Here is a 16,683-nt window from a genome sequence, read left to right as displayed (position 1 = left end):
AATGTCTCTGCTCGTGCGGAAAATCACGTGCAATTGCAAGCCTACCAAAGCTATATTCACGTGCACGCCATACGTGCCTGCTCGTATGGGGCACCAGTCAGGACGCTACACTGTAGCGCCCTGACTGTAAATTTGACCGTAAAATTTACGGTCAAATACCAGGCAGCTGATGCTGCCAAACTTGTACAGTAAAAATAACGGTGCACTGTAAATCTGGTTTACGATAAATTTAAACGGGGACCGTAGAAATCTACGGTCGGCCTTCAAATTTGCGGTAAAAAAAAAAAAATTTACAGCGCGCCGTTATTGAGGAGTTTCAGCGAATATAGGGGGCGCTCCGATCGATCCAACATGGCGGACAAGAGGGGGATAGATTTGCGACGCCCGTAGACCAGCGTATAAATAAAACAAAGCGTGTAGTGCTCTGTTTGTTGCCGTGTGCGAGACGATCATCGTTTCAACCAAGACCTACCGTGGTCCTACAGATGAAGTCTTCAAGCCAGTTGAAGGCAAGAAATCTTGCCAGAGTCAAGATATGTGTGCAAGTGTTCGACGTGAGCTCTCACTTCTGGTGCAGCTGTCATCAAGTTGAACCGAATGTACGCGGGTCCAAAGAAAGGTACATATCAACAATGTTCGCGCGTTGAAACTATGACGCGTACTTTATCTAAGACTAAACTTATCGGTCTGCGGCTACAAACATTTTCGTTGACGTTGCTTAGATGATGTAACCATTCAGGCCTCGCATTAAAAGGTGTCGCGAACTCTTCGGTTGTTCTAGTTAATTGAGCAAAAAAGCGGTTGGATAGAAAGTATGACAACTGCAGCATACAAGGGACGATTGAGGTCTTTATCCTGCGTATCGAAACATCGGTATCCTTGGTGTTATCTTGCGATCAGCTGGTCGCCGGTCGTCCTGTTTTTACGCGTAATGTAAACAATTCCCGGAAGTGCCAATCTCATTTCTATGTGCTTTTGCACCCCTACAAGCCTCGTTTTGGCTCTTGTGGAAAGCTTTATTGTAATAGCAATAGTCTCATCGGTCATTCGAGTCGTATGTGCCACGGTGATATCTGCTGACAAACAAGTCTGTATTAAATACAAGGAGAATGAGGGTAAAGCTTTTTTAACTGTTTTATTTTTACAGAACAGCGCAAAGCTTCTAAAACAAGACCAAACTAAGCTGATATTTGAGTGTGCTCAAGAATGAATGCCAAAGGTGCTTATGCTAAGTGGTAGATGTATGCAGTTCATTTTCTGTTTGCCTCTGCATTGTAAATTGGAAGATATGTATCAGCAGAAGACACATGTCCTTTTGGAAATGTCTTTTATTAGGGCAAAAATAGGTTTTCATACACAACCGAAGAGTCGCAACACCGTTTAATGCGAGGCCTGAATGGTTACATCATCTAAGCAACGTCAACGAAAATGTTTGTAGCCGCAGACCGATAAATTTAGGTTTAGATAAGTGTGCGTCATAGTTTCAGCCTCAAACACGCAACATTGTTGATATGCACCTTTCTTGATGACAACTGCACCAACGTGAGAGAGCCCACGTCGTCGAACACTTGCACACATATCTTGACTATGGTATAACAAGATTTCTTGCTTGAAGTGAAGATCATCTCGCTACGACTAGCTACGACCACCCACCGCAGCGATGCAGGCGTCGAAGGGGCGCAACGCAGTCAGTCGCCGTCACCCGACGCAGCTCGTTTGGCATTCACAGCTTTCCGCCCAGGTGCTTCGTTTGTACTTGGCACCGAGCGTTATTTTCTGTGCTTGTGTGTGCTCCGTGGCTAGATATGGGCCTCAAAAGCAGTTCTTCAGGCTGGAGCCTCGTCAGAAGACAACTCGTCTTCTTTTGCCCCAGCCCCCCAGACCCTTTTTTTGTGTCTGAAATAAAGATACATACATACAATAGCGTTCACCGAAGAACTTCTGAAGAAAATGCCACCCAGGAAAAAAAGCACGAAGACACAACGCACCAGCTTGGCGGACTATGCACTGGGCGCGGAAATCGGGCCCTGCGGATTATACAACAAATGCAAACTATCTAAACAAAACAAACGTTTTTAGGCTCAAACTGATTACTGCGGACTATACGCCTGGACACTGGTGCCTGTTATTATGCATTGTATATTCACTGCTGTTTGTTGTGGCTTGAGACTGCCTTCCTGTAATGATGCAGAGGGGTCCACTGAACCTTGAAATAAAGATGTTTGAGCTCATGTAGATGCAATGCCCCTTGAAGCCAGATGGTCAGGGAAAAGGTGTGCCATTATCTAATTTGCCAACAGCACACCAATAATCACGATCAAAACTCACCGAGTCAATGGGCAGTTTTTCACCACAACATTTATTGCCGTGTAATCACCAATTTGGTCCATTAAAAACCTTGAGGCTGTAGCCTATAGCACATCTATTCTGGATCTGCAAAGCTTATGCTGTAGACATGCATCATCACATGAGCATGTTTCTTATCAATCTTAAACGTAAAACGCTAGTTATACAACGAAATTCCCATATCATCACGTTTTTAGCAAATTGAATGGTCCCACCTGTCACACTGTTAGCTTTGGAAGTAAACCAATTCACAATACCACCAGTGGAAAACATCGTGCCAAGCATTAGTGCCGCATGTAGCACAAACATGTCCTAACTAGGGAAGCAAACTTAATCGATCGTGTTGATTAAAGCACTTAAGTACGGGAGAAATTATCAATCAGAAGGTGACTCGAAAGGGAAGTTTTCTTGCTGCACGAATATGACTTTTTATTGGGCGTTCCGCAATGTAAGGCCGAAGACATTCACTCCGTGATCGGTACAGAAGCATTTGCTTAGCAGTCGGTCGTGCGTGCTAAAAACAACAAAAACAAAGGTGGATTAGAAACGCGATAGATTCGCCTTTGCACGGAGTACTTACACACAAAATCGTGTCAACATAAAGCGACTATGGCCCACCTTGCTAGCACCGATCTTAAAATTTATCCGTGTAGTCGACGCAGCCGTGCACCAACCGAAAGCGTTGCCGCAAGCCCTTCCGCCGTCAACTTTGAATCGCTGTTGAGTCTGAAGAACTGCTCTATGAGGTCCAAATCCAGCCACTGAGCACATACACAAGCACAGGAAATAATACTCGGTTCCAAGTACAAGCGAAGAACCCGGGGCGGAAAGCCCTGAATGCCGAACGATCTGCGTCGGGCGACGGCGGCTGACTGCGTAGTACACAGGTTGCGCTCCTTCGACGCCTGCATCGCTGCGGCGGGTGGTCTTAGCTGGTCGTAGCAGATCGTGTCACCTCTGTTGCTCGTACCGAAACACTAGAGCCGCGTAATATTCTTGCTGCCGAAGTTTATAAGCCTACGTTCGCGGCCAACGCATATACACAAAGCCACCGCCCAGCGAACCTATCCCCCTCGTTCTCTTTCGGCGACCGGCCGCCAGGGCGGTGACACCGTCGCTGAAACTCCTCAATTTTTACGGTGCAATTTAAACGGAGAGAAAGGTGGTAGTATTCAGGTTCATTACATCATTGTATAGTGATGTTATGAACCTCGACTGAACCAAGCACGTTTTGAAGGCTTTCAGCAAGTTGGCCGAACATGTATTGTTTGTACATGAAATGCCGACGTTGAAATTCATAAATGGTTTTTTGAACTGTTGATACCGGCATAAGAAGCGTTCCGTTGAACTTCAGGTACAAAAAAAAACAAGGTCGTATTTTACGGCCTTCCTTTTTTCTCCTGCAGACAGAGACATTAACACGTCGTAGTTATCATTAGGGGATTGCATCACGTTAACAGCACCGTCTTCATTAGAATCCGCACTAGTCGACCGAGTCGAAGAGTCCTCAACCTGAAGCGGGCCTGCAGGCGATGCGCCGTCGCCCAAGAAACCCGTCACTCGTAAATGCGCCCAGTTCAAATGTGCCGTGATCGAACTATGATTTCACACCTTCTGACAGTTGGAGCACGAACACGAAGAATACTGTCGGTGATGTGGCCTTTTAGATGTTTTAGCAAAGCCTCCCTTGTGTGGCACTCCTCTAGGCATGGTGGCAAAGTGCACTGAAAGCTTTCCAAACTCGTCGAAACAAACCAAACTTCCCTTAGGCGTACCAATGCCTATGTCTTCTCAAAATATGGCACCTGAGAGCATCATACGTAACAAACTGGCGACAGCATCCTTCGTCCACACACTGAAGAATTCGAGAGCTGAAAACGTGCTCATCGAATTGCACAACCATCAAGCGTGCTTGAACAGAAACTACAAATTCTGCAAGTAAACATCTTTTAGAGTGTTGTATTTATGCCACCATTACACTATCCTTGCCAATCAAGCAGCAGATTGATAGTGAAATACCTGCCATGAGTATCCAGTTGCCTTCCGCTCCAAATTTTCAGGTGCACAAAAATCCGGGAATGCCACAAACGAACGAGGACAAAATGGCGCGGAGACGGGCGGGAAGGCGGGAAAATGAACTGAGCGTCAGCTTTTTCCACTTCTTTCCGCGTTGTCCCAACCAAGCCAACGTTCCTTTCTTTTGTTTATGCTTCTAGCTAGTCGCATTGTTGCTCTACTGTTTGCTCTTAGTTCTCTTTTTTTTTTTTTTTCCTTTTTCAGTTAAGGCAGTTACGCTCTGCGTTGGCGCGGCTGGCGGACAAAGAAAGGAGGTGAAGGGGCGAGAGGAGACTCTCTGGCTCTCTGGGTTCCCGCAGCTTCCGAAAGGTCAAGCGTGGTGACCAATTAGCGAAGCGCGTCTTTTCTTTCTGTTTTCTTGCTCCATGAAGTTTTGCGTTTCCCTCTCGGTTTTTTTGCTCGTTTGCGGTGCATTTCAGATAATTCCTCTTCACGGCGTACTTGTAGTTTTTATTAGCGTATAGCGCCGTAAATTTGACGGTTACTTTTTACAGTGTATGCTTTCGAAGCTAAGTGCTTGTGAGCCCGAGCATGCTGGGCGACGATAAAAGCTGCGCACAATGCCTGGTTACTACTACTGATATGTCAAAAAACACCTCGACCGCACGAACACTCGTGTGGGGGAAGCTCCAAAGCTAATAGATTGCGTTTGTCCAAAGTGAAGTAGGGTAAGATGGGCCAAATGAGACGCGGGGCAAAATGCGACAGTTGGAGAGAAGGCACCCAACGAAAGTTTTTGTTTAGTGCCAGCTATCACTTAGACACAAGTCTCAAGCTTCACTGAGACGTGCCTTAGCCTGTTCACTTTGCGTGAGCCATAAATGACTGCCTTTGGCAAGTCCTTTCCGGAGAAAAAGAAATGCCGATTTGAGATTGCCGAGTTATGCACCTCTTTGACGGGCGGTAAGCCCGTCAAAGAGGTGCATAATTCCGCGCGAGATATCGCTTCGAGAAGTACGCCCCGGTTGGCACAGACTTTCTACCAAGGTATAATTTAATTTCATTCCTAAGTTTTATTAGCTTCATGCAGACCAAATTTGAGTGTTCAGCGTGCTTTTTTTTACGGAAATATTTATTCACGTAACGGGATACGCGCGAGACAAAACGCGACAATGTGGCATTGTATGACGCGTGTGTCAATAATGTACCAGTTTCCTGGTTGTTCCTGAGTCATATTTTCTTCTCGGTGTCTAGGAGGATCAAAACGTACAAAAGAAAGACAACAGGGGCTTCATGGCGCATAAGTAACACTACGAATGCTCTTGAAAGTGAAGCAACAGCGTCACTCCCTTCGCGTTGCCGCCACACTTTTTGGCGCACCAAGGGATGTGCTTCAAAAGCGAGCAAAAAGACAAAAAATGGAAAAAGCAATGGCACCACAAAAAAAAAAAATGGCGAGGCGTTTGGGGGGGGGGGGGGGGGGGGGCGATCGCCCCCACCGCCCCCCCCCCCCTTGGATCCGCCACTGACCATGTTTTTCTTTTTCTTTTTTCTTCATGGGCCTACACATTTTGACGTTAATTGTGCAGGGTTTTCGGAATCCGAACAAGCAGCGCGAGGTGATACACTTTGCCCAGTCTAATCACTGCGATCTGCTCTTTTTGCAAGAAATTAATTTTTTTTTCTGCCCGGGATGTGGCAGAATTTAAGGCCCGTTTTTCGATTCCTTGTTATTTATTTTTCTCTCGCACCTTCTTGCGCGCGTGGTGTTGGCGTTTATATATTCCGCACTTCGTTTTTGCGAGGTGCTTTTTCACTGTGCGACCCGGACGGTCGCATCCTTGTGTACAGTTTTTTTTTGTCGCTCATGCCAAGTTTCGGGCAACGGCCACACGCCGGCGAGGGATTTTTTTTAGAAGCCTTCTGCAGTGCGTGCCCGAGGACGGTTTTTTTCTTCCTCTGCGGGGACTTCAACTGTGTAATAGACTCCTCTCGAGACGTTCGCGGGCCTGGTCGCGGGCGGAATACCTCTGACGCTCAGGAGCTGGTTCGGCCATGGTTCGGCTTCTCGGGCTTAGGGAGTCCCTACTCGGGCTGCACGACCTGCGCGACGCCTGGGGGCCTGGGTCGAACGGTCGAACCACGGTCGAACTACGCGGCGCTGCGTACGACTCCACCTGGTCGCGGGGCACGTCGTCGAGCCGGCTGGACCGGGTCTATGTCCAGCAACGTCTTGCATCGCGTCTCCTCAGCTACGAGGTGCTTTCCTTACCGTCAGCTGCGGGCTATGTTTCAGATCATCGCCCGGTTTCAGCGGTTTTTGATGTGTCGGGTTTTTTGTACCCACGCGGCGACACATGGCGTCTAGATATCTCGATACTGCGCGACGAACCGTCTATCTCCAGCCTACGACAATCGATTCGGGAGTCACTGACGGCCGTTCCCTTGTCCCCCGCCCAGTGGGACGCGCTGAAGTCTGACTGCCGGTTTTTCGCGACGGCAGCTGGGAAGTCGCTTCGGCGCCGTACGACGGAGGCCCTCAATGAGGTTGTCCGTCGTATTCGCATTGTGCAGCGTGGTGGTGTGCGCACCTACTTGATGTTTGAGTACCTCACGGTTCTTCGCGATCGCCACCAACGTCTGTTGAGCACGTCCTCTCGAAGTGCTGTGGCGCAGCGGCTGCGTGACCAGCCGGTGGAGGACCCGGAGGTGCTCCGGTGCCTCCGTGCCACACGCGCCGGTGGGACGGGTACTCGTACGTTCCCAATGTACATACATATCGCGGACGGTAGACTTTCGGAGGACCCCCGTGAAATTGGCGCGGTGTTCCGAAATTTCTTTTCGTCCCGATTTTGCTCGGACCCCGCCGTAAACACCTCGAATTTCGCCGAACGGGTTCGCCTTTTTTGAGGAGATCTCCCGGCCTGCCCTGATGATCTGGGCTCCTCTCTGTTCCGTCCTACAACACGCGAGGAACTCTCTGACGTCCTCCGGGCTATGAAGGTTGGGTCTGCCCCAGGCCCCGACGGCTTACCAGCCGAATTTGACGTCACTTTTTGGGATGTCCTCGCGAATCCCCTAGTCCAGCTTGTGAACGGCTTTCTGGAGACAGGCGAAGTTCCACCATCCTTCAAAAGAGGTCGCGTCATCCTCCTCCCAAAGGAGGGTGGCTCTTCATCGCATCCTGCGGCTTGGCGACCTATCACTTTGTTAAACGCAGACTATAAGATGGTAGCGTCTCTACTCGTCTCGCACCTCCGTACGGTCATGCCCCATGTGGTGAGCCCAGTTCAAACGTGCTCGGTGCCTGGGAGAAACATTTTTTTGTCTCTGTCACTTACACGAGACCTCTTTTCGTACGCGAATTTTACCCATCCGTCGGGGGCCTGTGTCTCCCTCGATCAAGCGAAGGCGTTTGATAGGGTTGAGCATAGTTATCTCTTCAAAGTCCTGAGAGCCTTTCGCTTCCCCGAGACTTTCATTTGGTTACTTCAGTCCCTATACAGCGGACTGACTGCCCATTTGCAAGTCATTGGGTGTCTTCTTCCGCCTTTTCCAGTAAGTAGGGGAGTACGACAGGGCTGCCCGTTGTCTCCCTTACTCTACGTTCTTAGTCTCAATTAGGGATGCCGCGAACTTTTTTCGAATCGAAGTTTCCATGATCGAATCGAAAGGTTCGAAAGATTTCGATTTTTCGAATTGTCTATATCGTAAAATTCGACGGAGGTCGAATTTTCGAACTTGTTAAGCTAAAAAGTTCGACGCTTTTCGAACCGTCGAACTTATTACGCTAAAAAATTCGATCTTTTTCGAACTTTCGAATTTATTGCGCTGCAAGGTTCGATGCTTGTCGAACTTTCGACCTTGACTGACCAAAAAATTCGATGAATTTCGAACTTTCGAACTTATTTATCAAGAGAATTCGAAAAGGTTCGAACTTTCGAATTCTGAAAAGTCAGAAGGTTGACGAACTTCGAACTTTTAGGGTAAAAGTTCGACGTTCGTCGAACTTCGAAAGACTGGCGGACGGTTTCATTTGATTTCAAGTAGTGGGGTACATTCGTAATTTTTTTTTCTCGAACTTTTACACGCGGTGCTGCGTTCCTTACGAAAGACAATGTCGTTTATTTCAATGTTCTGGTATGCTTAGGTTTAAAGAAATAAATCCCCGAAGGGGCGAGGAAGGACGACGGGTTTGTGACGATTATCGTTTGTGCCAGATTTGAAGCACGCTGCAGCCGGAGCTATTCATGGTAGATAAGTTATACTTTTTTAAGAATGATCTATGTATAGCCTAGGTAAGTGCCGTCTTAAGATGTGATTATTGTTATTCAACGTGAGTTTCGAAGAAATGTCCAAACATGTATCTGCATGCAATTATGACCTAAACTTGATATTTATTTTCGTCTAAGTTGTTTGAGGTATCGCATTTAAATTAACACCACAGACAGTACATATCATTGCCATCTGCAGAATACAAAATAATATATTTATTGTTTTTTCACGTTAAGGAATAAATTAACTCATGGGAGAAGATTTCTAGTAGTGTTCAAGTTCAGCACGTCATTAAAAGAAAACTTTTTTTTTTTTTTCGCTTCACGTTTCTGGGACGTGTTTCTTTTAGCCTGTACACATTTTGGTAAACGAAACTTGTTTCGAAGTTCTGAACCTCTGAATATGCAAGAATAGAACACTTCCGACGAATTCTAGAGAGTTTTTTTTCTCTTGCTTTTTATTCCCGCATTTATTCTTTTTTTTTTTTTTTTTTTTTTGTTACTATCGGCACAGGTGTTTAGGTCGAAAAGACAGCTTTGAACTTCCGAACCACTAAGCATGTGACGAGCAGTGCCTTCTGACAACGAGTTTCTAACAATGACCATCTACGCAACCTTTTATGCAGTGAAGAGCGACATTAGTTATACATATGCATAAATAATATCAGATTAAAATAAGCTCGACCACGCCCTCTTTCCCCGTATTGTTTTCTTTAACAGTCCGAAATACCTGCAAGGGAAAGAAGGAAACTGAAGCCCCCCCCCCCCCCCCCCCCCCCCCGCTACCCTCTTTCCCCCCGTTTTTCCTCTTCCGACGCCACTTGTATGGTAGAACGCTCCTCGACCTCGAGTTGTGTCGGCTTTTGTGCTTTTTGCGAGGCGATTCCTCCGTCCCAGAAAATAAACCTCCAGGACAATTATAAACTTCACCGGATCGGATTACTACCAGCGTGCAAGGGGTGGCGAGCTAGTTTGCCAGGTCGCTTCACGGTTTTTCTGAGCCTCAACCTCCTGCTCGCCCCTGGCCGTTTCGAACTGGAAGAGTCTCGTAAGACAGTGTGTTCGTGCAATCACTACTGCGTGATGCAGGTTAGAGACCCCCCCCCCGGGGCTGGCGGTCACAATTCTGCACTGGCAAATATTCCAGCACATCCGGGACACTCGTCGTCTCATTTAATTGCCTGACCAACTTCGCAGAATCTAGATATCACCATAGGTCGGCATTTTAAGCTGTCCTCACTCAAATTCACGATCACTATTTTTTCCTCAATCAGAACTCACGCCCACTCACGATCACGATTTATTCAAAATAGGATCATCACCCGGACTCACCCTCACGGCTCAACGCAAAACCAAAACTCACTCGCCGTCATCATCACGGTCGTCACGCTCACAGATCATCACGGTCATCACGCTCACAGGTCATCACGAATCATCAGACTCACAGGTCATCACACTCACAGTTCCTCACGGTCCTCACACTCACAGGTCATCACACTCACAGATCCTCACGGTCCTCATACTCACAGGTCATCACGGTCCTCACGGCACTCACACTCTCAGCTCCTCACGGTCCTCACTGTTACAGGTCATCATGCTCATCACACTCACAGGTCCTCACACTCACAGCTCCTCACGGTCCTCACACTCGCAGGTCCTCGCGGTCCTCACACTCACACAGGTCCTCACGGTCCTCACACAGGTCTTCACGCTCATCACACTCACAGGTCCTCACACTCACAGGTCATCACGCTTGCCGGTTGCTTTCTTTGTGCTTTTCTTTTGTTTCTCTCAAGCCTTTGGTTTGTCTTCGCGTGAGTCGTGCGGCGGGGAAACTTCTGAGCCACTAATCCAATTTGAAAGAAATGTACTATGTTAATGTTTATGCTCCGCACATTTCTACCAAATTTCGTAAACCTGGATGAATTACGAAAGAAACTAAATGCAAGCTGACTAAAGTGGGTGCGTTTAACTTTCGCCTGCTGACAAGGGCGGCGGGAAAACAGAAACGCGCCTTCCGACAGGTTACACAGACAATGTCGCAGTGATAGAACATCGCCTCGCTGTGCATACCTCGCTCATTTGTACACAGATAAACAATTACCACATATATCACCTCCGTTTCTTTTTTTTGTGCCACCCACAGGTACTTCTACGGAAGTCTATGCAGAATGTATATATAGTAAACATATAAGCATCGACCCATATTTTTTTTTTTTTTTGGGGGGGGGGAGGGGGGGGAGAGAGAGAACGGTTATATTAGGTAGGGTGGTTGCACGTGACGACGGTTTGAAATCTCACCATAATCCCTGTTGACAGTGGTGTCTGTCAGTCGTATGCTATTCTATGAACAGAGGCCGCGGCGGCCGAGTTTTCTTCTCACTTGAGTTGCTTCTGATTTTGTTGATCGACCGTGCTTGCCGGAGTAGGCTGCGATTTAAGGAGAATCATCGGCTGGCATTGTTTTTCAGTCATCTCGGCCTTTATAAAATACTGTCAGCATTCATTATCTTGATACATGCAGCCGTCCTTGAATTGATTTCGTTTGGATTGGTTTGACTTTGGCATGACTTTGCTTGGTTTGGTTTGGAGTGGTTTGGGGGTTTGCGGCCGTCCCATGTGGTTCTTTGTCGCGCTCTCGATCATGTAGGGCGCGCCACTTTTCATGTGGCAAGCCGCGTCATTCTTGACACGCAGTTTTATAATGGGCAATCAGTTCGTCGAACAAGGTTTCATAGACAGATTGTTTCATCGACACTGCGATGTTTCATCGGCAGATCGTTTCTTCAACATTTGTTTCATCGATATGTGTCATCCGAAGATCGTTTCTTCGACATTCGATGCTCGACAGAGCTTATTACTGAGCCACCATATTGCTACATTTCGTCGACACTTTTTTTGTTCGTTTTGTTTTACTCGTACGTCTAACGACATTTCTCTTTCTCTCTCTTTCATCGACGCGGCGTTGGCTCCTTGACGTCATGCGTTCTTCGCGTGTTCGCAGCGCACTACGCTGTCCGCTTCGGACAGGGCGCAGGTGGCGCAAGCGCAAATGCTCCTCACTCTTTGTACGCATGCAGTGCAGTGTGCTGTGCGTGGTGTTGGCTGTGCGCTTACGTCGCTTACGTTGCTGGAGTGGTGCGTGCGGCGCGGCGGCCTTTTGCACACGTATGACCGTTTGGCCGCGTGCTCGGCCTGTCTAGCGGATATTGGTTTACGAAAGGAGCGTGCCCTATCAACACCTCCTAGACTATTTCAAGGCCTCCGCAGGCTCCCGTGACGTCATCGAAGTGAGATCGGCCTGGAAGCTGGCTTCACCCACTCGGTCGGGCTTCGTAATGCGAGTCTCTTCGTTCTCGGCGCTGAATTTTCGAGAATGGAACACTGACAATACGTTTTACTTCAGAAAAGCTCGTAGGAATTAATACTTTGGTTCGAGCTAGTTGGTTCATGATTATTTAAAAGGTTAAAAGCGCAAAACAAGGACGTAGAAGAAACGCACACGAAACAGAGTGGCGCTCGATGGACGTTTCAAGTCGTGTTTTGTATTTATTCTTCGAATTCTCACTTCCATGTCGCCTATATCTACGAACATTTAAGGAGTCCAGGACTCGCGCACGATTTGCGAACATATTAAATAACACAATTAAAAGCAAGAGTCCTGGCGCCCCGATTTTCACAGCCATTATTAAAACATCACAACTGTTTTTCGGGGGTACAGAATTTCACTCTTTATTTTGCAGGAATAAGCAGGAAGAACTTGGGTTTGTGGAAAAAATACAATTTCTCGGGAATAGCTTCCACAAATGAACTGATAACACATTCATAACCGAAGTTTCAAACAAAAATATTATTACATCAACATTTCCAACAGAACAAAGCAATAAGGAAATCCTCGAAGTTCTAAACAACATACAGCAATGTCCCCAAAAACATTGTTTGCACAAATTGAAGAACAAGAAACAGAAATAAGTCGGAGCACACACACACGAAAAAAACACTTATGTGACAATAATTTCCAGGCAGCAGTCGAAATGATAGCAGACGTTATGCGCTTATGCCTGAAGCGTCTTCAGTTTCCGTTTTGCAGCTTTGGCTTCAGCAAGCATGTTGTTTTCTCGTTTGCACAAGTTATTCAACAAAGTGTTGGCAGCCGCACTTAGTACATAACCCATCACCACGTGAGGTAAATGGCCGTTTTCACAGACGTCCAGATCTTCGTTATACTCAACAAGGGGTGTTGTCAGGGACACAAGCAAATCTTTTTGCTTTTCACAAGAATAAAATTTTAACGCGTACCTTTCGCTGCTCAGTTTTTCCAGCACAATATTCATTGCCAGCACGGCATTTACCACCACGGCCTGCGGGAACTTTAGTTCACCTCTTGTTACACCAGCAATGAGCTCTTCTGCCTCAATTTCAAGAGAGCGGTTGTCAACCACAAGGTTCTCTTTACAGAATGGGCACATCAGCTTTTTCAGCGCAGCATGCGCACAGTACCCAGCCACGTATGTAATAGCTGGGAGCATGTGTTCTTTTTTTTCTACGTCAACTGCTGTCACTTCAACATCAAACTGGTTCACGGCAGCATTCACCGCATCAGTGCGGGCACATAGCGAGATGTCGTCGAACTCGGGAAGCTCAAGAACCTTCTGCAATCTGAGTTTGTGTTCCGACTCGTATATCTGGCGGATCGAGATGTGGTACTGTGCGCCGCTCAATTGTCGGTACCGTCCAAACCTATCTTCAAGGCAGTCAGACTGAAATTTACCAAGAAGGACATACTTGAAGCCGAGTTCTTCAATGCAGTAACGCGACACCTGAACTAAAGCAAGCGATGTGTGACGAAGTGCATTGTGTGTCTCATTCGTGAGGTGGCCTGCATCATGCTTCAGGCTTTTCCAGTAGTCTAGCCACTTGACTACTTTGTTCAGGAAATCAATTTGGGGGCAAGACATTACCGTTATGGGTTCCTGAAGCTTGTCCCGAAGACGCCGACCCTTGTTTGGCGTTTTCACATTTACTATGCACCACCACATAACGATAATGTTAATAAATTCAGCTGTGCCTTTGGCATGCTGCAGTGTTGCAGCCTTGGTGCTTCTAAGTGCTGCAACAGTAAGAATGTTAAAGATCTTCAGGACAAGCTTGACATTCTGTCGCTCCAAACTCGAAGGTTTGAGTGCTTTCAAGCATAAAGTTGGCGCAAGTCGCACTAGCTCATTTCTCTCTCTCTCATGAAGCTCTACCAAGGCATTAAACGAAGCTGTCAGCACATGTGGTTGATCACCAGCAGCATTAATATCGGGAAAAAACATGCACTTGCTGCTGTTTCGCTGGTTGAGCCAGTTATTCCGTACACACTTGAGCACGTGAACAGTATCCAAAATAAAAAACAGGGACCTTGATTGGTCCGAAGGATGTTGGTACACAGTGTTAACCTTCGGAGGTTGGGAAAAAAATGACATAGCTTTGCCATTGATGGAGTTATTGTCTGAAACTACTGCAATAATTCGAAGTCCAGTTTTCTCGAGCTCATTTATCAGCTGACGAAGAAATTCATGCAACTGTTTTGCATCTATCTGTGCTACTGGCAGAATATGCACAACATCTTTGCTCGCTGACAAAAGGCTTTGGATCATGAACACATATGCTGTCTTTGCAGCAATTGTACTGTTTGCGGCCATTCCCACTACGGTTCCACCCTTATAGTCGAGGTATGGCTGAAGGTGAATCTCGTCCATGACGAGCGTTACAGTCTTCTCATGCTCGTTCATTGCAGCTACAAGTCTTTTTGCATATGAGAGAAATAAGGTACTTTGTTGCTCTGTACAAGGGTTGACAACGTAAGACGCACAAACACGCCTAATAGTGTCAGGATGGGGCAGTTTGAGCTTTGACGTGCTCCGGATGAACCTATAAGCGTGTGGGGATATTGTAAACACGAGGCTTGAAAACACAAGCAGGTCTGCAGGGTAATTCGGAGACTTGCTTAGAAGCATGTGTACCTGCTGCATTAAGAAGTTCACAATTTCCATTTGCCACTCATGAGGGAAATTTTCTGATGACAGCTCCTCTAGGATTGCCACTGTCTTCTTTAAGACAATTTCTAGTCGCTGCTGATCGTTAGAGGAGTTCTTGGCAAAACCATGCACAACCTCTAAAGCTTTCTCTAGCTCCCTAATGTCGGACACACACATTGGAAAAATGAGAAGACCAACCTTGTCGAGCTGCAGGTCCCCAAAAAACGCTTTCAATGAAAGATCTGCAGAGACCGTCACTGAATAGCGCACAACTGGTGCATCTCGAGGAGCAAAGTTAAAAAAAAGCACTTGCTTGTCAGTGACCAGCTTTGTCCAGAAATCGGCCACCTGGAATTCCTTGAGAGCAGCCACGAGTTCGTCAAAGCTGCTAACGGAATTATTTCTCTGTTCGTCTTCATAAGCTTCGGTGGAGCGCGCCAGTGCTTGCTGCAGGGCCTCCGCTTCAAGCCGAGCGCGCTTTTCTTCAGGACCTTCGCGGGCAGCAGGTGTGTTGCGGGACAGGTATGCAGGGCAGTTGGGGAAGATGCTAGGAGTAGCGCAGGGCTTCAGCCGCCGTAATTGAAGAGGAACTTCAAGCACTCGTCCAGTTTTTTCGTCCGTGTACGTTGTAGTAGTGGCGAAGTCACCCGGAGAAAAGTGCTTTTCACAGACCTGTAGGAAGTGCAAAAATCTCAATATAGGACCGGCGATTCGCGCACAATACCAAGACAATAAAATGGGAAGCGGTAAGTTACAGGTCGCAATAATTCTAATGCGCACTTGTATAGACACAAAACTACTTTCTGTAAGTCCTCGTAATCCGTTCGGAACTATACGCGAGAGCTTGAAAACTATTCCCCGCGTCAAGGAAGAAAACGAAGACATCCTAGCTGGTAAGGTCAAGAATCATTGCAATACCCCGAACAGCAAGGGAACACGCAACAACCACGAAAATTAAACAGCGGAAGAGGAATTACTCACCACGCTGTACTTCGTTGGCGCGAAGTCTTCGCGAGGTATTGCTTTTGTCCAAGCCGTTCTTCGTTCCGCATCAGAAGGAAAGCGGTAAACCCGCACTTTCGGCCCACTCACATAGTTTGAGTTACAGTTCGGCGCACAACAGCAGCCAGGCATGTCGCGTAACCCGAGAACAAACAAGAACAAAACAGAAAGCAGCACATCAACGCCAGCGGCCAGAAACAAATGCGCCGTTACTACTGTTTATGGTTCCAGATGTGGCAGTACGCGAAACCAAAATTCGTGCCTTCCACGATACTGCGCTCCACACGTCAACGGAATTAAGTTTCTTACGAAGCAAAAATGTAGGCATGTAAAATATTTCGTACTTAAAAGCGTCGAAAAGAATTTTTTGTTGTTACTAGTTCAATTATTCACGTTTTATAAGAATAGCTTTTTGAAACGTTTTCTAACTATTTGCGCCGGGCCACACATTATACAAAAGCCGTAAGTCGTTCCAAGCCAAGCCCGTTGTTCTCGGATTTGGACCGATCTCACAGTGATGACGTCGTGTTGTGGAAAGGGAACGTTGCGGGGGCCTTGAAATAGTCTAGGAGGTGTTGGCCCTAGAGCTCTAGTTGGCCCTATAGACCTTTGCAAAAAGAGCGCTCTGGCCGCCGCCATTTTGCGAATCGAGCGACCCCTATCAGCCAGAAATTTCTGGCACCCACCTGAGCTGTGGAAACCCGGTCAGCGTGACCCCAAACCTGCATTCTGCATTCGGAGTTCGCCGGCTTTTCTTGGAAGTTTTTATTTTATTCGCCTGTTTAGGATGCTTACCCTTTGTATGTTAGCTTCCACAGTGAGAACCAGGGAATACCAGGGCTCGTAGCCCGCTTGGCCTTCGCAGGAAACGAACGAACGGAGCGAACGTCAAGCAGCCCGCGACGCAGGCAGTTCGACGTGCTTGGAGGATTATTTCCGTCGAGATAATCTCCAAAAAGCCTTTCAGGCTCTGTTCCGGGTCTTCGCAAGAACTAGCTGATAGGGTCGGGTCCGGGGTGTGG

General features: G+C 47.2%; 1 protein-coding gene across 1 annotated transcript; it reads right to left on the bottom strand.

The window, feature by feature from the left end:
- Window positions 1–12,341: 12,341 nt before the first annotated feature.
- LOC120837800 lies at window positions 12,342–15,871 on the bottom strand. The gene is made up of 2 exons (XM_040207394.1): window positions 15,641–15,871; window positions 12,342–15,331 (listed from the first exon to the last, which is right to left on the bottom strand). The coding sequence occupies exons 1-2, from the start codon at window positions 15,791–15,793 to the stop codon at window positions 12,692–12,694; spliced, it is 2,793 nt and encodes a 930-aa protein (XP_040063328.1). The 5' UTR covers window positions 15,794–15,871; the 3' UTR covers window positions 12,342–12,691.
- Between the last annotated feature and the right edge of the window lie 812 nt (window positions 15,872–16,683).

This window comes from Ixodes scapularis, unplaced genomic scaffold (assembly GCF_016920785.2).
Source record: "Ixodes scapularis isolate PalLabHiFi unplaced genomic scaffold, ASM1692078v2 ptg003275l_1__unscaffolded, whole genome shotgun sequence".
NCBI lineage: Eukaryota > Metazoa > Arthropoda > Arachnida > Ixodida > Ixodidae > Ixodes > Ixodes scapularis.
The sequence above is the reverse complement of the archived record's forward strand: the minus strand, read 5'-3'. Positions and strand labels throughout refer to the sequence as shown.